General features: G+C 43.3%; 1 protein-coding gene across 1 annotated transcript in view; it reads right to left on the bottom strand.

Moving 5' to 3' along the window:
* LOC106607177 (neuroendocrine convertase 2) overlaps window positions 1-20,196 on the bottom strand; it is a 103,377-nt gene that overhangs the window by 63,136 nt on the left and 20,045 nt on the right. The window contains exons 2-4 of the mRNA XM_014203849.2: window positions 18,433-18,537; window positions 3,719-3,832; window positions 3,150-3,258 (exon numbers count right to left, since the gene is read on the bottom strand). Of these exons, the coding sequence (XP_014059324.1) occupies window positions 3,150-3,258; window positions 3,719-3,832; window positions 18,433-18,537 (328 nt within the window). The remainder of the gene's footprint in view (window positions 1-3,149; window positions 3,259-3,718; window positions 3,833-18,432; window positions 18,538-20,196) is intronic.

The following is a 20,196-nucleotide window of genomic DNA, read 5'->3' as shown; positions in this document are numbered from 1 at the left end:
GTCTGGCAGCTTGGGGCAGTCTGGCAGCTCGGGGCAGTCTGGCAGCTCGTGGCAGTCTGGCAGCTCTGGCAGCTCGGGGCAGTCTGGCAGCTCGGGGCAGTCTGGCAGCTCTGGCAGCTCGGGGCAGTCTGGCAGTCTGGCAGCTCGGGGCAGTCTGGCAGTCTGGCAGCTCGGGGCAGTCTGGCAGCTCTGGCAGTTCCGGGCAGTCTGGCAGCTCTGGCAGTTCCGGGCAGTCTGGCAGCTCTGGCAGTTCGGGGCAGTCTGGCCACTCTGGCAGTTCCGGGCAGTCTGGCCACTCTGGCAGTTCCGGGCAGTCTGGCCACTCTGGCAGTTCCGGGCAGTCTGGCCACTCTGGCAGTTCCGGGCAGTCTGGCCACTCTGGCAGTTCCGGGCAGTCTGGCCACTCTGGCAGTTCCGGGCAGTCTGGCCACTCTGGCAGTTCCGGGCAGTCTGGCCACTCTGGCATCTCCGGGCAGTCTGGCCACTCTGGCATCTCCGGGCAGTCTGGCCACTCTGGCAGCTCCTGACTAGTGGGTGGCTCTGGCGACTCTTCACTGACGGGCGGCTCTGGCGATTCCTCACTGACGGGCGGCTCTGGCGACTCTTGACTGTCGGGCAGTTCTGGCGACTCTTGACTGACGGGCAGTTCTGGCGACTCTTGACTGACGGGCAGTTCTGGCGACTCTTGACTGACGGGCAGTTCTGGCGACTCTTGACTGACGGGCAGTTCTGGCGACTCTTGACTGACGGGCAGTTCTGGCGACTCTTGACTGACGGGCAGTTCTGGCGACTCTTGACTGACGGGCAGTTCTGGCGACTCTTGACTGACGGGCAGCTCTAGCGACGTCGGACTGGAATGACGCACTTGAAGCCTGGTGCGTGGTGCTGGTACTGGACGTACCAGATTTGGAACACGCACCTCCAGGCTAGTGCGGGGAGCGGGAACAGGATGATTCGGACTGGGCTGACGCACCTCCGGGTCCGCACGAGAGACAGGAGCTGGAAACCCAGGGCTATGGAGGCGCACAGGCGGTCTTGATCTTACCTCCTGCACAACCCGTCCTGGCTGGATGGAACTAGTAGCCCTGCACGAGCGGGGTGCTTGTACAGGGCGGACTGTGTTGTGCAGGGGCCTGATGGTAGCCGTGCGTAGAGCGGGAGTTGGGTAGCCTGGTCCTCGGAGGCGTACCGGCGACCAGACGCGCTGCGCAGGCATCCTCCTACCAGGCTGGATGCCCGCTCTAGCACGGCACCTGCGAGGGGCTGGAATAACACGCACCGGCCTGTGCGTGCGTATGGGTGAGTGCGCTCCTCAGCGAAACATGGCGCTCTCCACCTCATACGCTCCTCCATAAAACCACGGGTAGCTGGCTTCCCGGCTCTTCCTAGGCCTAGCCAAACTACCCGTGTGCCCCCCCAAAAAAATTCTTGGGGGTGCCTCTCGTGCTTCAACGCCAGTCGTGTCCCTCGGAAACGTTCCCGGTCCATACCATCCTTACTCCATGGGCCTTCTCCGGCCATAACCTGCTCCCATGTCCATCGCTCCCCATAGTCCGTATCCTGAGCGTGCTGCTCCTCTCTCCGCTGCTTGGTCTTGGTTTGGTGGGAGATTCTGTCACGGCTGTCTTCGTCTTCTGACGATATAGCGAAATCGTCGTCTGAAAATGTAGACCAATACGCAGCGGATGTCGTGTTCATCTTTGAATTTAATTAATCGCTCACGTGAACACTATACAAAAAAACAATAAACAATGACAGTGCAACAGTTTTGCAGGCTATCCTAACGCAGTGCAAAAACAATCTCCCACAAAAGACAAACACAAACACACCCTCATATATGGGACTCTCAATCAAAGGCAAATAGACAACACCTGCCTTCAATTGAGAGTCCCAACCCCAATGAACCCAAACATAGAAACAGACACACTAGACTCAACATAGAATACATGAAAATCAAACAGTGCCCAAAAACCCCGGAATACTTAAATCAAATGCCCTTTTTAGAAAAACACCACCCCTAACCACATAAAACAAATACCCTCTGCCACGTCCTGACCAAACTACAATACCAATTAACCCTTATACTGGCCAGGACGTGACATTAATAAAATGTGGAACTACAACCACGCTGCACTTTGGTCCGCTCATTTTGACAGCCATGACAGCTTGTTTGGTGGTGCCCCTTGCTTAGTGGTGTTGCAGACTCTGGGGCCTTTCAGAACAGGTGTATATTTACTGAGATCATGTGACAGATCATGTGACACTTAGATTGCACACAGGTGGATTTTATTTAACTAATTATGTGACTTCTGAAGGTAATTGGTTGCACCAGATCTAATGCACGCCATATGCATGCACCACTTTTCTTTTCTTTTTTTATAATTTTTTGAAACAATTTAGTTTTTCCATTTCACTTCAAATATTTAAACTATTTTGTGTATGTCCATTACATTAAATCCAAATAAAAATATATTTAAATTACAGGTTGTAATGCCACAAAATAGGAAAAACGCCAAGGGGGATGAATACTTTTGCAAGGCGCTGTAATTAGTTAATTAACCACATGTAGATACCTTGTCACAATGAACTATAATTAACCACAATAACAAGCTATTTCTAATCAACACACAATGTAGTAGCCACCGATGGTTACCAGTGGCTACCAACTCTGGTCTTGAAGAGCTACAGGGTGTAAAGCAGGGGTATCAAACATACAGCCCCTGGCCCACGAGCCGTTTCAATGTGGCCCGTGGGTGGTTTGACAAAATAAAAAAATAACGTCAATCTATATTTAAATTACTAAAACCAAATCGAAAATGTGTAGAAATTATAGTTGCTCTACATACATTCTCTTCACTCTGTTCAGCTTGCTAGCAATCCCAGAAAAGAAAGCTCAACAGTGAGAGTAAATAAAAATAAAAATAAAAACATAGAAGACTTTTATTAATTGCACATTTTGCAAGTGAGCAAATATAACCGAATTTTCAACCATCCGGCCCTCGGTGAAGACAGAATGTGGCCTCCGGGCAAAATTAGTTTGACACCCCTGATGTGAAGAATTTAACTCCAGCCCAGAACTACACTCCCAGTGATGATCTCTACTGAGATAGTGATACAACTTCAACTGTAAGGCCTATACCGGTACCTACCATCGTCCATGATAGCTATGGTGATGCCTCTCCCGGTGTAACCCAGTCCCCAAGCCTCAGCCACATTGAGGTCGAGTCCGGGGGTCCCATCAGCCTGGCCAGTGTTGATCTAACCAGTCACACAAACAATATGGAGACAGGCCATGATGCAGGACACCCAGCCGAGGAGTCATTAGAGAATTACTCAACATGGAGGAAGATAATGGGAAGGAAGGGGGAGGAAGAGATGAGGTGTGGAGGAAGAGAGGGAGGGGGAAAGTAAATGTCACGGATATGGTACATTGCTGGGAACCTACTGGGGAGCATTTAATCTGACAAGTGGAATAATGGAAGGCACATGGCCCCGGAAGAAAGGAAAGTCACACTTGCCAGTTTAGGGTAAACATTGAGGGAGGGGGCTGACATGAACGGGGAGATGAGATGGCATGGGCAATATTGACTGCCTAATGAAAAGACATCATCTCCATAGGAGGAGCAGCAGTGAATATGTCTGGGATCAGTGATCAGTGATCAGTGGGTCAAATAACATAATTGAGGCTGATATGAAATGATGAATGATGACTACTCACCAGATACCACTGTTTGCTGAATAGGGGGTCGGTCATTTTGATATAAATTTCATCGATGCTTCTGTAGCCTCGCTTCTGTCGGCCGAAGCCCTCTTGGTCCAACACATTCTTTACCTGTGGAAGGAAATGCAAATATCACACCATGAGCCCTTTATATTGAGAGTCATCTGAATCAATATAGTCAGAATGTATAATACGAATGTACGTCAGTATGTATATTGTAACTGTACAATAAAATTCACTCATAAACACTTACAGAAAGTAATTTGTATAACTGAAGACAGTGTACATTGGAGATAATTTATGCTAATTCGATAGAGATGAACACATTGAAAGGGAATGTTATTAGTTGGCATAACGTTCTATCTTTTAAATCAAAGCACATTGGTACATTGGCACTATACGTGGGTTTTAAAGTACGTCCCTAATGCCCTCCCACGTCCAGCTGTGTCTCTGGTGTAGGGAGGAGGACGTCACATAAAACAGGCAAATTCTATTTGTCCTAGTCTTAATCATCTAAATAACACAGGGCCTACACCTGGGGCCCTGGGTCCCTACAGTACCACAACACTCACACATAGACTGTTTCAGATGGTGTCGTAGTAAACAAAATAACATCCCAATTAGCCTGACAAAGTCCTTGTGTTTGTTCCCATCATCAAAGAAACTTTGGGGTGGATCAAAGAGAATTCTGTGCTATGATTTTTACTAAAGAGCTTATTCACAGCTCCAACATGGACCCTTTTGCAAAAACAGGATCAACATCAGAGAGTGTTTTTTTCATGATTTCAAGACTTACAATGGTGTTTCTGAAGTAGAGGTTTGTTAATATGTGGGTTATATAGTCTGATCTAATCAGGATAAACTGACTGTGGACACAAACAGTATTCAACATGAAAGGTAGACATTAATGATCTAGTGAGGGGGCAGTGTGTTTTGCTGGATGCAATGTAATTTAAGCCTATTTAGCATTTAGTCCAAAAATCCCATTAGGAAATATTTGAACAGTTGTCATGCCCTGACCATGGAGAGCCTTTTATTCTCTATGTTGGTTAGGTCAGGGTGTGACTATGGTGGGTTATCTAGGTTGTTTTTTTCTATGTTGGCCTGGTATGGTTCCCAATCAGAGGCAGCTGTTTATCGTTGTCTCTGATTGGGGATCATATGTAGGCAGCCATTTCCCCACTGTGTTTTGTGGGATATTATTTTGAGTTAGTGCATGCTGCACCGCTTAAGTTACGGTTTGTTGTTTGTTTCCTCTTTTGTTTTTGTAAAGTTTCACAATAATAAAAAATGTGGAACTCAGAGCACGCTGCGCCTTAGTCCGTCTCTACACACGATCGTAACAACAGTCAAGCATTAAAAGCAGAGGTATCTCCACATCTGCAAATGTATTGAAATCCACACGCTTTCGTCTATCATTTACTATACAGCAAAATGCACAATATCATCATCAGAAAAGTTCAAGTCAATAAAATGGAGGAAGTCTGAAAATATAACCAATATTGTTACATGAATTTGCAACCTGGCTTAATATTTTATTGGACCTCATCTAACGGATAAAAGCCTTGAATCATCTGCCCTTCTCAGCGACACTGAGGAAGTAAAATTAAGGTAAAGAAATGTATAGCAATGAAGATGAATCAGACAGCGATCAGAACCAAATCAAGTGCCTGTATAGTAATGCTTTATTCTCTCTACAGCCCTATCTGGAAGTTATTAGAGAGAGAAAAGGACCTTGCTCTACTTGTCACCAGCTACTCAAGGACACTATAATTTAGTTGGAAGGTTTAGAACTCCTGCTCAGAATGACTGGTACAGTACACAGTGCTGTCTTAAGACGAGCTCTAAAAATGTCTCTCTCCTGCTAACAGCTTATCCGGAGATGGAATTAACATGATTTTGCATAATCTCAGGGTACATTTTCATCACAACGCTACTAATGAATTCAAAATCTTTCAATTCCCTTTAAAGACTTGCCTTAAAATATAAAAACTTGCAGCTAGTGGCAAAATGTTGCCCAATAGTGATTCAACCATTGCTAGGTTACCAATTACTATGATTTTATTTTAATAATATTGAATAAACCCACTGTCAGTATTTGTTTTCAACTGCGTGCTTGTTGAAAATAGTAAGATATGGAATGAGAGAAAGTCCCCCCGAGTGTTTAAATGTGCAAACACACATGGTGGAGTGTGAGTGGACTAGTCATCGTCCGATGTGTTTTACCACCATAGATAAGGGATCAGCCGTTAAACCTGCTCTTTACAAGACTAGAGGACACAAACTCTGCAAAAAAAGAAACGTCCCTTTTTCAGGACCCCGTCTTTCAGAGATAATTCGCAAAAATCCAAATAACTTCACAGATCTTCGTTGTAAAGGGTTTAATAACCTCTTGACGGTCGCCTAGGATAGGGGGCGCTACAGCGATTTTTGAAAAAAATGTGTGCCCATTTTAAACGGCCTCCTACTCAAACTCAGAAGCTAGGATATGCATATAATTAATACTTGTGGATAGAAAACACCCTAAAGTTTCTAGAACTGTTTGAATGGTGTCTGTGAGTACAACAGAACTCATATGGCAGTCAAAACCCCGAGACCGATCGTAACAGGATGTGGAATTCTGAATTGTGGACTCAACTTCACCACTTTGCCTATTAATTACACCGTGAGCTATGGTTCATTGAGCACTTCCTATTGCTTCCACTAGATGTCCCCAGTCTTTACAAAGTGGTTTGAGTCTCCTACTGTTAAAACGGAATGAATGAGACGCTGTTGAAATTGGTCACATGAGGAGGGCCATCACCATTATGACGCCGGCGGCCCTGGCTACCCTCCCCTTTCGAAACGTTTTGAAAGACAATGCAATCATCCCCCTTGAATCTTATTGGAGCTCTGGTTGAAAAAGGCCCTAAAGATTTATGTTATACAACGTTTGACATGTTTGAACGAACCTAAATGGAAAAAAAATGCATTTTCTCGAAATAGCTGTCCCGCGGCGGACGGAGCTTTTGGATCAGCCTTCAGACGCGCTAACAAGAACAAGCTCTTGGAACATAAAGGAGTAATTTTTTCGAACGAAAAAACATTTGTTGTGGACCTGGTATCCCTGGAAGTGCTTTCTGATGAAGACAACCAAAGGTAAGGGATTATTGACAATAGTATACAAGACTAGATGTGATATGCGATTGTTCCAAGATGGCGCTGACCTGTATTACTAGGTAATTTTCTGAGTATTGCATCCCCTTTTATCGCAAAGTGTGATTACCCAGTAAAGTTATTTTTAAATCTGGCATTACAGGTGCTTTCAAGAGATATTCATCTATACATCTTAGAATGACAATATTACATTTTAAAAATGTTTTCGAATAGTAATTTAGTAAATTGTAGCGCTGTTTCATCGGATGCATTTGAGGGAAAATAGTTAGTCAACGTTACGCACCGATGTAAAATGCTGTTTTTATATATAAATATGAACTTTATCGAACAAAAGAATGCATGTATTGTGTAAGATGATGTCCTAGGTGTGTCATCTGATGAAGATTGTCAAAGGTTAGTGCTGCATTTAGCTGTTTTTTGGTTATTTGTGATGCATGTGGTTGGTCGGAAAATGGCTATGTGGCTACTTTTACGATATACTCCTCTAACATAATCTAATGTTTTGCTTTTGCTGTAAAGCCTTTTTGAAATCGGACAATGTGGTTCGATTCAGGAGAGGTGTATCTATAAAACGATATAATTAGAAAAAAAAATTGAAATAAAAAAATTATTACATTTTGTTATGCTAATAAAGATAGGATTTTTCGCTGGATGTCCGTCCCGCATACGGGACGGAGGCCGCACAGGGGTTAAACACTGTTTCCCATGCTTTTTCAATGAACCATAAACAATTAATGAACATGCACCTGTGGAACGGTCGTTAAGACACTAACAGCTTACAGACGGTAGGCAACACAGTCACAGTTATGAAAACTTAGGACACTAAAGAGGCCTTTCTACTAACTCTGAAAAACACCAAAAGAAAGGTGCCCAGGGTCCCTGCTCATCTGCGTGAACGTGCCTCAGGCATGCTGCAAGGAGGCATGAGGACTGCAGAGGTGACCAGGGCAATACATTGCCATGTCTGTACTGTGAGACGCCTAAGACAGCGCTACAGGGAGACAGGATGAACAGCTGATTGTCCTTGCAGTGGCAGACCACGTGTAACAACACCTGCACAGGATCGGTACATCCGAACATCACACCTGCGGGACAGGTACAGGATGGCAACAACAACTGCCCGAGATACACCAGGAACGCACAATCCCTCCATCAGTGCTCAGACTGTCCGCAATAGGCTGAGAGAGGCTGGACTGAGGTCTTGTAGGCCTGTTGTAAGGCAGGTCCTCACCAGACATCACCAGCAACAACGTCGCCTATGGGCACAAACGCACCGTTGCTGGACCAGACAGGACTGGCAAAAAGTGCTCTTCACTGATGAGACGCAGTTTTGTCTCACCAGGGGTGATGGTCGGATTCACGTTTATCATTGAAGAAATGAGCGTTATACGGAGGCCTGTACTCTGGAGCGGGATCGATTTGGAGGTGGAGGGTCCGTCATGGTCTGGGGCGGTGTGTCACAGCATCATCGGACTGAGCTTGCTGTCATAGCAGAAAATCTCAACGCTGTGCGTTACAGGGAAGACATCCTCCTCCCTCATGTGGTACCCTTCCTGCAGGCTCATCCTGACATGACCCTTCGGCATGACAATGCCACCAGCCATACTGCTCATTCTGTGTGTGATTTCCTGCAAGACAGGAATGTCAGTGTTCTGTCATGGCCAACGAAGAGCCCGGATCTCAATCCCATTGAGCACGTCTGGGACCTGTTGGATCAGAGGGTGAGGGCTAGGGCCATTCCCCACAGACATTTCTGGGAACTTGCAGGTGCCTTGGTGGAAGAGTGGGGTAACATCTCACATCAAGAACTGGCAAATCTGGTGCAGTCCATGAGGAGGAGATGCACTGATGTACTTAATGCACCAGATACTGACTGTTACTTTTGATTTTGACCCCCCCCCCCTTTTCAGGGACACATTATTCCATTTCTGTTAGTCACATGTCTGTGGAACTTGTTCAGTTCATGTCTCAGTTGTTGAATCTTGTTATGTTCTAACAAATATTTACACATGTTAATTAAGTTTGCTGAAAATAAATGCAGTTGACAGTGAGAGGACGTTTCTTTTTTTGCTGAGTTTATTGTTGTCTTTAAAAGGGATCAAGCCCATAGAAAACATATTTCTTCTTTTACTGCCTAAGTACCTGCAACAGATATAGCACTCAGTATGGACCCGTGACAATCCTATGTTACAGAAAAAAGGTTTAACATTTTGACACAAAAGAATTGCAGTCTCAGACGCATTTTATGTTTTGTATACTGTATACCGTTTCCTTTAGCTACAGTAAACTGTCCAACAGCATAGATGGAATAAACTCATGTGTGCTGTATAGCCATTTTATGTAGCCACGCGTAAAGTAACCATCCATCTTCCTTCATCTCTCTCCCTTTCTCCTTCAATTTGCCTATCTCCCTCCATCTTCCTCTCCCCCTCCCTTTATCTTCCTCCATCCCTCCATCAATCCATCAGCGGTTCTTTCCATTACATCACTGGTGTTTCCCTCGAGACAGCCCTCGACCCAGCGTGTCATATCGCCTACTCACATCATCAGACGGAGCCCGCACCCCGCCACCCTCTCTGCTCCCCACCCTCTCTCCACCTGCTCCCTGTTTCGGCTGCATGCTAGAAATGCCACCAACCCAGACATAATTTCAAAGGGCTGTGCTGTACTCCTTCTTTATTCCTCTATCGCTCGCTCCCTCCCTTTCTCTCTCTCTCTAAATCATCTCTATTTCAGAGCACCAAGATACAGCACACGTTCATTCCCTTCAAACATGTTACTCTGTCTCAACAAGGGAGTGGATTTTTTTTTTATATGGCTTGTGATATCAAAGATGGTATAAAGTACAAAGATAGAGTACCTTTTACATTCTTGGTCAGAAATGTAGGCCAATGGATTATAATTGAAAGGTCATATTCACCTAATGGAATGAATGCCATGACATGAAAGGACAGGGAGAGGGATCATGTAAAAATGAAGACACAAGAAGACGTGTCACAGACCTGTAGTTAACTTGAGGGAAAAGTTGCACTTAACCAGATCTAGAATCGCATTAGCCAACCCCCAACCTTTTCTATTGGAGAGATGGAAAAACATCTAATCCAGAAACTCCTAATCAATACTCTACTTAAGTCAACAAGCCACTTAAAAATATGTTTTGTGGCTGGCTTGCTGGAAGATCAGGATGACTCCTTATGTCTGTTTAAATTAATTTTCAGAGGCTCATGAATGCAACTAAATTACACCTACCTGGGTATTTGTTTTCTAATTCAGATTAATGACTATGACCTGAAAAAAATCTAATGTGGTCTTTCATAACACAAGAGTGGCAAAAAGGACAGTTGCTTTCAAAGTAATAGAAAATTGCTTTCAAAGTAATCGAAAGGGATTCTATCTGGGTCATACAATCTATTGTGCTAGGAGAAACATACAAAAGACAACAGAAGAACCAGCTAGTAATACTTCAAATGAGATGGAGGCAGCAACAATGTGCAGCTAACCTCTCCCAACACTTCAGAACCAAAAAAATCTAAAATCCATAACTGCAGGACCACAAAAGATCATGTCAAGCAGACAGCTGATTAAACCAGAGCATCCCAGATGTAGATCTGCTCATGTTGGTGCTGATTTATGTCCATTTGCCAGATTAGTGATCTGGAGTGGCTCACATAGCTGAACTTTCTGCTGTGCCACAAAGTCTGTAGCATTAGTAAAAGTCCCCTACAGATGCATTAATTATAAAACATCTCTGCACTTAGCAAAAGAGTGTCATCTGCACTGCTATTTTAGTTATCAGTTAATCTGACTATTCTCTCATTATTGATTTAATTGACTTACTTCAGCAATTTGAGGGATTTCTGTATAGTTGTCTAATGTTGGTGGAGAATATTATACTCCTGAATATAAAAGTTTTACTTGAGTGTATTTTTAACAAAGCTGAGTGTTACTTTGAAGTCCAAAGTGTAGGAATACAGGTGAAATCAGTTATTGACACAGACATGCTGGCGTAGTGATTACTTTCAAAAAAGCTATTATTTCAATACCCTCAAAAGTTTGAGCACCCTTTCTGTATAGCCTTGCTCGGTGTATAATATATCATAATGATTGTGGTTAGGCCTGCCTATTGCATCTTCGACAAAATTGCTTTCGCCCTTAAACACAGAAATTGCATTCCATATCCTGATAAAAGCAACCCATTCATGAAGAAGTACTGATATTATGCTCTTCTTTTCAATCTCTGAATAAAATCTGCAGCAGTTTTGAGGCCATTTCTATGTGCTTGGTGTAACCTACTTTAGGTGCCTATTTGCTGTAGGCATTCTTTTCAAGCCAGTAACCAGGGGCTGTCGATGCCTTTTTCACCTTTACAGTACATCTATGTGAATAAACTTGGCTAGATAGTGAAATATTTAACGATAAACCTCTTTGATGTTAAGTCCCATATATTGGGGACTTCTAGCAGTTCTGGACCAGTTCCGACTGACATTTTTGTGTACAAAGCGCTCTGTGAACATCGTAAAGTCCAGTGCCTTATAGTGCCAGAAAACCCCATCGGTCTGCTCTCCGTTACCACTCTGTCAGTGGAGCTGACTTGAACTGTCAGGTTTCACACCCCACATTTGCATATGTAGTGACGTGTCACATTTTCTGTCCTATCCATACAAAGAATCGATTTGCTCTCCCTCGGATCGACGGAGCCCAACCTGGGAGATAGCACAAGGAAGGGGCCAGTCTAGCAATCATTGTCTCATCTTGCTGTGATATTCTCAGCTGGATTTAGAGCTCTCAATATGAAAAAATACTAAATCATTTCATAGAATTGAAAAACAACCACTTTCTCTTGGTCACAGAGGGATGTAATCACTTTGTGTGTGAAGATGAAGTTGTAACAACTCTGCAGACATTCAAATGGTGTCTGTCTCTGCATTGCTCTGAGGAGGCTTGGCAGATAATGCTCTGTCGTCAGGTACAGTGCCTTCAGAAAGTATTCGCCCCTTGACCCCCTCCAAATTTAGTTGTGTTACAAAGTGGTATTAAAATGGATTTAATGTCATCTTTGGTCAACGATCTACACAAAATACTCTAATGTCAATTTTTTTACGATAAATATCACACTAATATATCTTGATTAGATAAGTATTCACCCCCCTGAGATAATGCATGTTAGAAACACCTTTGGCAGCGATTACAGCTGTGAGTCTTTTTGGGTAAATCTCTAAGAGCTTTGCACACCTGGATTATACAATATTTACCCATTTCTATTTTCAAAATTCTTTGGAACATTTACATTTTAAAAAGTCTCATAAATCCATGTAATATAGGCAACACAATAAATCCATTATTTATTTTAGACAGGTCTAAAGAAACATGATATGAAGAAAATGTAGTGTATTTCAGAAGAACAAAATAGCATACTCTGAGTTGTCCTTATGTTAGGCCCTGATCTGGCTATGCCATGTGGCTGTGGGCTACACTAGTTCATTTACTAGCAGACAAGATTTACTTAGAATATTATTTTATAGTATGAAGAATACAATTGAAAATAGAAAGGATCTGTTCTCCAAACAATTTGAGGTAGTTCATTTAGAGTTCTTTATGTAACTAGTTGTGATAAAAATGGCGGGCTATATGTTTTGATTTTTAATACACTCAAGGCTGCATGATGCGGCTCTAATGATGATTTGAAATAAGTTGCATGAAAGGCATGAGCTCTGCTCTATTTTTTGTGCAGGCTGTACACACTTCATCAGTCTCTAATTCACAATGTGACAAGCACTTGATAATGCCTCAAATTTCCCAGCTGCATCCCCTTTGTGTGGCCGTAATGCCCCCTAAAAAAAGCCATGCCTTTTGCGGCCAGCGACCGTTGTGCCCTTGGGCTGAAAATAATAATAATAATTCCCTTTTCCCGGCTGCTTGCCGAAGCACCTCTCACTCACATGGCTCTTCATCACATTCAGGTCTTCCTCACAGGCTACAAGTGAAGACAGTCCAAATGTATTTGTAGGCCTACCAAACCGCAAAAGCCCTACCCTGTGTCAATCTACTATCCCCCATAGTACAAAAGTTGACCTATTCTATTCTGTGCGAGAAATAAATATTCCAAACATAGTCTGGGATAGTTGTGGAATGCGATCGATCTGAAATTAATACAACCACTAGCATAAAAAAAACAGTTTTTGTCACGACTCCCGCCGAAGTCAGCTCCTCTCCTTGTTCGAGCGGCTCTGTTTACTAATCTCTGCTCTCCTGCACCTGACTTCAGTTAACCAGTTGCGCACACTGTTGACAGAATTACACACCCACCATGGAGTCAGCAGGAGCAGGTACCCCGGTTGTAGGGGTCGAGGAGCGCGTCAGAGAGCACGCGGCGATGCTGCAACATCTCGGCGCCATGATGGACCGAGTCGTCCAGAACATGGACCACTGGGAGAGACAGAGAGTCCCTCCAGTGCCTCCACCAGCACAACAGTAGTTACCACTACTCGTCCCTCCTGTACCCGGTCCCAGTGGGATGCATTTCACCCTTCCCAGGGAATATGATGGGACGGCGGCACGCTGCCAGGGTTTCCTACTACAGCTGGACCTATACCTGGCCACCATTTACCCAGCTCCCTCGGGAAGGGAGAGGGTGTCTGACCTCGTCTCGTGCCTCTCGGGGAGAGCTCTGGAGTGGGCTAACGCCGTGTGGGGAGAGGGAGATGCAGCATTGGACCACTTCAAGGAGTTCACCCGCCGCTTCCAGGCAGTCTTCGACCACCCGCCTCTCAGCGCTCGGGCACGCCACCGAAGCTCCACCCCTGTGCCTTCTTCTCGAGGAAGCTCAGCCCGGCGGAGTGAAACTATGATGTGGAGGACCGGGAGCTGTTGGCTATGGTCAAGGCTTTGAAGGCGTGGAGACATTGGCTTGAGGGAGCTAAACACCCTTTTCTCATCTGGACTGACCATCGCAACCTGGAGTACATCCGGGCAGCGAGGAGACTGAATTCTCGTCAGGCAAGGTGGGCCATGTTTTTTACTCGTTTTGTTTTCAACCTTTCCTACAGACCAGGTTCCCAAAATATGAAGGCAGATGCACTGTCCCAGCTGTATGACACAGAGGAGCGGCCCATGGATCATACTCCCATACTCCCGGCCTCCTGCCTGGTAGCGCCGGTAGTGTGGGAGCTGGACGCAGACATTGAGCAGGCGTTACATGCAGAGCCCACTCCCCTCCAGTGTCCCGCTGGGCGTCTGTACGTTCCGTCTGCTGTCCGTGACCGGTTGATCTATTGGGTCTACATGGGTCTGGAAGGCGTTCATGGAACGTCTGGGGGTCTCTATCAGCCTTACCTCGGGGTTTCATCCCGAGACTAATGGGCAGGTAGAGAGAGTGAACCAGGATGTGGGCAGGTTTCTGCAGTCTTATTGCCAGGACCGGCTGGGGGAGTGGGCGGTGTTCGTGCCCTGGGCCGAGATGGCTCAGAACTCGCTCCGCCACTCCTCCACTAACCTCTCCCCCTTCCAGTGCGTACTGGGGTACCAGCCGGTTCTGGCGCCTTCGCATCAGAGTCAGCCCGAGGCTTCTGCGGTATATGACTGGTTCAGGCACGCGGAGGGGACATGGGACGCCACCCATGTTCACCTCCAGCGGGCCGCGCTGTGCCAGAAAACCATCGCAGACCGTCACCGCAGTGAGGCCCTGGTGTTTGCACCGGGTGACCGGGTCTGGCTCTCGACCTGAAACCTGCCCCTCCGCCTGCCCTGCCGGAAGCTGGGTCCGCGGTTTGTGGGGCCATTTAAAGTCCTGAGGAGACTGAACGAGGTTAGTTAAAGGTTATAGCTTCCCCCCGATTACCGGATTAACCCCTCATTCCACAAATGTGATTATGCATGAATTGCTTTTATTATAAAGTTGCATTTTTATGGAGAGAATTATCTTCCCCAAACTTGAAACGTATGGCTGCATATATATGCCAGTTATGCTCTACACCCCTTGTAAAGCGGATTAATGTGCTTTATTTTAAGAAGTTATTTGGCCACTTTTGTTGTGATACATAACTAATCTAAACATATAGGTCTAAGGGCTTGGCCAACTGTTCCAAACTCTTCAAAATTTGGTAAAAGGGCTTTCATGTACTCTGCGCCATCAGTTTGGAATGCCTTACAAAATACTTTTAAACCTGAAACACTTGTCCCTATTGATGAAGGATTTTGAGGCTGATTCCCTGACCTGTCAATGTTTTTAATTTGCTGTTTAATGATTTTGTTATACTTTTGTGAATTCAATCTTTTTTTTACTAAATTATATGTAGTTTTTCATGTTGTCTGTCTGGTCTTCGTGTAATGACTTGGTGCTGCCTATCTTGGCCAGGACGCTCTTGAAAAATAAATGACAAATCTCAATGAGCCCTTCCTGGTTAAATAAAGGTTAAATAAAAAATAAATAAAACATGATTTGAAAAAGTCGCAAAAAAAAGAATGTGATGTTTGCCTTAAAATGGACATCATTCACAAGTGATAATATTTCATTCACAAGTGATAGGCTAATATTGTCACCCATCACACTATTGTTATTTGAATCTTGTTTTTACATATACTAAATAATATATGTGTAAAATTTGTTTTGATTTAGAATGGACCATTATTATGCACCTGTGAAAAAAAAGGGGCAGCGGAAAAAACTTCATGTCATCTATGCACTTAAATAGCGAATGGAGGATGCTTTCACGTGGTTCATTTAAATGCCAGCCAGGTACGCTATACTCCTGTTGAAAAGAGAAGCAATGTGCTTAATATTAGGAGAGTTGAGAAATAAATATAGCAGGCCTAGCCTGTAGGAAGCTGATAGGATCCTCCTCTTTTTAATAGAGGCCATCACTCTGTTTTCTCACGCAATTGCATAACCTACAGAAATGTTGCGCAACATAAGCTCATGGGCTCTCATGAAGGGTTTCATTTGATTTTCGCTAACATTTGCATTGTTGTCAGAGTGATTAGAGGAATAATAGAGTGCGGAGTACCAGGCAGTTAGCAAGCTTGGTAGGCTACTACTGACCAGCAGCATCAGAGCTTGAAGAAGCCTAACTACCATGACTACACGGTCATCTGGAATTTGACTGCCGTCCAGATAGTAATAGTGTCACCATAACAGTCCTAAGCATGATGCAGCTCCCACCATGCTTGAAAATATGAAGAGTGGTAATCACTGATGTGTTGTGTTGGATTTGCCCCAAACATAATGCTTTGTATTCAGGACAAAAAGTTAATTTCTTTGCCCCAATATTTTCAGTATTACTTAAGTGCCTGTTGCAAACAGGATGAATGTTTTGGAATATAGCTTCCTTCTTTTCACTCTGTCATTTAGTTTATTATTGTGGGGTAACTATGATGTTTTCAGATTTCTCATATCACAACCATTAAACTCTGTAACTGTTTTAAAATCACCATTGGCCTCATGATTAAATCCCTGAGCAGTTTCCTTCCTCTCTGGAAACTGAGTTAGGAAGCAGGCATGTATCTTTTTAGTGAGTGTACTGATACACCATCCAAAGCCTAATAAATAACTTCACCATGCTCACAGGGATAGGTAGCATCTCTCATCTACCAATAGGTGCCTTTCTTTGCGAGGCATTGAAAAACCTCCCTGGTCTTTGTGGTTGAATAACAACTCGATTGAGGGACCTTACAAATAATTGTATGTGTCGGGAACGGAGATGGGGTAGTCTTTCAAACAATTCAAAAAGCATGTTAGCCACTATTATTGAACAAAGAATGGGTCCATGCAACTTATTTTGTGATTTGTTAACAACATATTTACTCTTGGAGTTATTTAGTCGTGCCATAACAAAGGGGTTGAATACTTATTGACTAAAGACATTTCAGCTTTTCATTATTTATTAATTTTGAAAATGTAAAATAAAAATGCATGAAATTGTCATTATGGGGTATTGTGTGTAGATCAGTGGCACAAAATGTGGAAAAAGTAAATGGGTGTAAATAGTTTCTGAAGGCACTGTATATGAAATGGGGCAAAATTTGTACTGTCACTGATGATATTTATTTTACAGTTATAAGAAGAGTGAGATATTATAGTAAGTCCTATATAATTGAATTGTTACTATATTGATAATAGATTTCATTTCAGTCATTTCAAGCCTCATTCACCCACCATGCTTTTTCATATTTTCATAACATTTGTACTACGGTAGGTAATTGAGCATGTCCTCGAAAGTGATTACACCTCAACGATGTATTACTATTTTTACTAGAAAGGTGAGTTCCAGACCATTCTAGAACTATGCAGCATTACGAGATCTTGAGACTATAAAATCTACGTTTTTGTCAAAATGTAGATGTTGACACTGCCTTGTTCTGTTCAATGTTCTCTACCTATATAGTACTCTTAATACCCCAACTAATATTGTTAAGTTCAACAGAAAATAAAATAAAAATAACTTACACCATCGAAGCCAATGAGGGTTCGGAATATTAAAGCCAATTATCTCAGAAACATATTTTTGAAGATGGTACCTTATCTGCTCTCGATTACTAGGTATTGTTTATGGACATCTCATGAAAAAAACTACTTTTGGGTATATCTATTTAGGCGGAAATCTACATTTTGCGATAACGTTCAAGAGGTTTTAAGAACTGAATTAGTACTTTCATCGCAGCACGGGTTGAATGGAATAACACACTGTTGCTAAGTGACTATGCTACTGTAAGAAACCAAACTGACTTCAGCACTAAACACACAAGTGTCACGCCCTGATCTGTTTCACCTGTCTTTGTGCTTGTCTCCACCCCCCTCCAGGTGTCGCCCATCTTCCCCATTATCCGCGGTGTATTTATAACTGTGATCTCTGTTTGTCTGTTGCCAGTTCGTTTTGTTCATCAAACCTACCAGCGGTTTTCCCCTTGCGCCTGTCTTGTCTATAGTTCCTGGTTTTCTAGTTTGCCCGGTTTTGACATTTCTGCCTGTCCTGACCCTGAGCCTGCCTGCCGTCCTGTACCTTTGCCCCACTACTCTGGATTATCGACCTCTGCCTGCCCTGACCCCGAGCCTGTCTGTCGTCCTGTACCTTTGCCCCACTACTCTGGATTACCGACTTCTTCCTTACCTGACTCTGAGCCTGCCTGCCGTCCTGTACCTTTGCCTGCCCGTGTTCGATTTAATAAACTTTTGTTACTTCGACATTGTCTGCACCTGGGTCTTACCTTCAAACCTGATAAGGTTATTACAGCCCAAACTTCTCCTAATCAGTATATTCATACCGCAGAAGAATGAGGGATTTAAAAAATACTATTGTGTGCCAAGACAAGACGATACCTTTGATAAATACACTTGTTCTTGGCTAGTTTGTCCGTTGAGGAGCTCGCCTCAAATTTTAACCATTGTTTTGCATTGGCGGGGGATCTGGGCACATATCCATGGGAACGTTTGTGTGTGTGTGTGTGTGTGTGTGTGTGTGTGTGTGTGTGTGTGTGTGTGTGTGTGTGTGTGTGTGTGTGTGTGTGTGTGTGTGTGTGTGTGTGTGTGCAAACATGCATGTGTGCCTGTGTGTTTTACTTACCCTGCGGTCCTTCTCCAGGTGCTGTCTGTGACGAAGGCTGCGTTTGCTCCTCCTCTGATGGGTGTTCTGGGGGTAGAAGTGAAAAAGACCCTCTCCAAAGGGAAGCTGGGAAAGAGAAAGAAAATGGTGTGAGAGAAGGTGAGAAAGAGAGAGGGAGGGATGAAGTGAGACGTTGGTGAATGGAGAAGGAAGGTAAAGAGATGACAGGATGGAAAGAAAAATGGGGGAATGAGAAAGAGGGGTTGACGGAAGCAGAGAGAGTGATAGAGAGAGAAGTACACAGGTGAGAAAGTAAAATTGAAGCAATAGACAGAAATATATAAATAGAAAGTAATGGTGTGAGTGACAGAATGAATAGAGAGCAGATGAAAGAGAGAGAGAGAGAGCTACAAGGTCAGCATAAATACATTCTCACTACACATGGTCTATTTTAAGACAGTGGAGTGCACTGCTGGAATCAACTAGAATAAATCATTGAGGGAAGAACCTAGATGCATGGTATGAGCCATGCCTAAGGCTCCCTAGTCAGATTAAATACCTCCATATGCTGTAATAAAGGCTGGGGTGCCAGGTCACTGTTTTTAATGAAACACATTCTTATGTGCCAGTCTGATGTGCCAGTCTGATCTATGGGAATCAGTATGCTTATGGAGCTATGGTAATGTCTGATTAGCAGACTTCACTGCAATGGTACAGTACAGTAAGACTGACCGTAAATAGCTGATATGAGAGGATGTTCAAGAACAAATCCTGGCTTCCCTTTTCACTGGATGTTAGCTACAGTAAATGCTGGTGATTCAAGTCAAATCAAAGTTTATTGGTCGTGTACACAGATTTGCAGATATTATCGCAGGTACAGTGAAATGCGTGTGTTTCTAGCTCCTACAGTGCAGTATTGCCTAGCAATAATAAATGAAATAAACACATAATCCAGATGTTCTTTTTTTTAAATGAAGAAATTAATAAATATCAGAACGAGCAATGACCGAAATATAAATATATACATATAATGTTGTGTAAAGTCAGTATGGACAGTATATCAATAGAAAAGGTGTGAACAGTATTAGTTACATAAGATGAGTCATGACTAGAATACAGTATGTACATATAAAGTGGGTAAAACAGTATGTAAACATTATTAAAGTGTTCAATGACTCTATATATACTGAACAAAAATATAAACGCAACATGCAACAATTTCAAACATTTTACTAAGTTACAGTTCATGTAAGGACATCAGTCAATTTAAATGAATTCATTATGCCCTAATCTATGTGTAGTAACTTGACAAGGAATGCCCACATGCAATTCAACATTACTTTCCTTTACCTTCAACCTAATTAATAAAAGGTGTACAGCCATGTACAGTGCCTTGCAAAAGTATTGATCCCCCTTGGCGTTTTTCCTACTTTGTTGCATGACAACCTGTAATTGAAATCGATTTTTATTTGGATTTAATGTAATGGACATACACAAAATAGTTTAAATTGGTGAAGTAAAAAGGAAAATATAACATGTTTCAAAAGATTTTAAAAAAATACAATACGGAAAAGTGGTGCGTGCATATGTATTCACCTCCTTTGCTATGAAGGTCCTAAATAAGATCTGGTGCAACCAATTAACTTAAGAAGACACATTATTAGTTAAATAAAGTCCACCTGCGTGCAATCTAACTGTCACATGATCTGTCACATGATCTCAGTATATATACACACCTGTTCTGAAAGGCCCCATAATCTGCAACACCACTAAGCAAGGAGCACC

The sequence above is a fragment of the Salmo salar genome, chromosome ssa01 (genome assembly GCF_905237065.1).
Source record: "Salmo salar chromosome ssa01, Ssal_v3.1, whole genome shotgun sequence".
NCBI lineage: Eukaryota > Metazoa > Chordata > Actinopteri > Salmoniformes > Salmonidae > Salmo > Salmo salar.
This window is presented reverse-complemented; position numbering and strand designations above follow the sequence as displayed.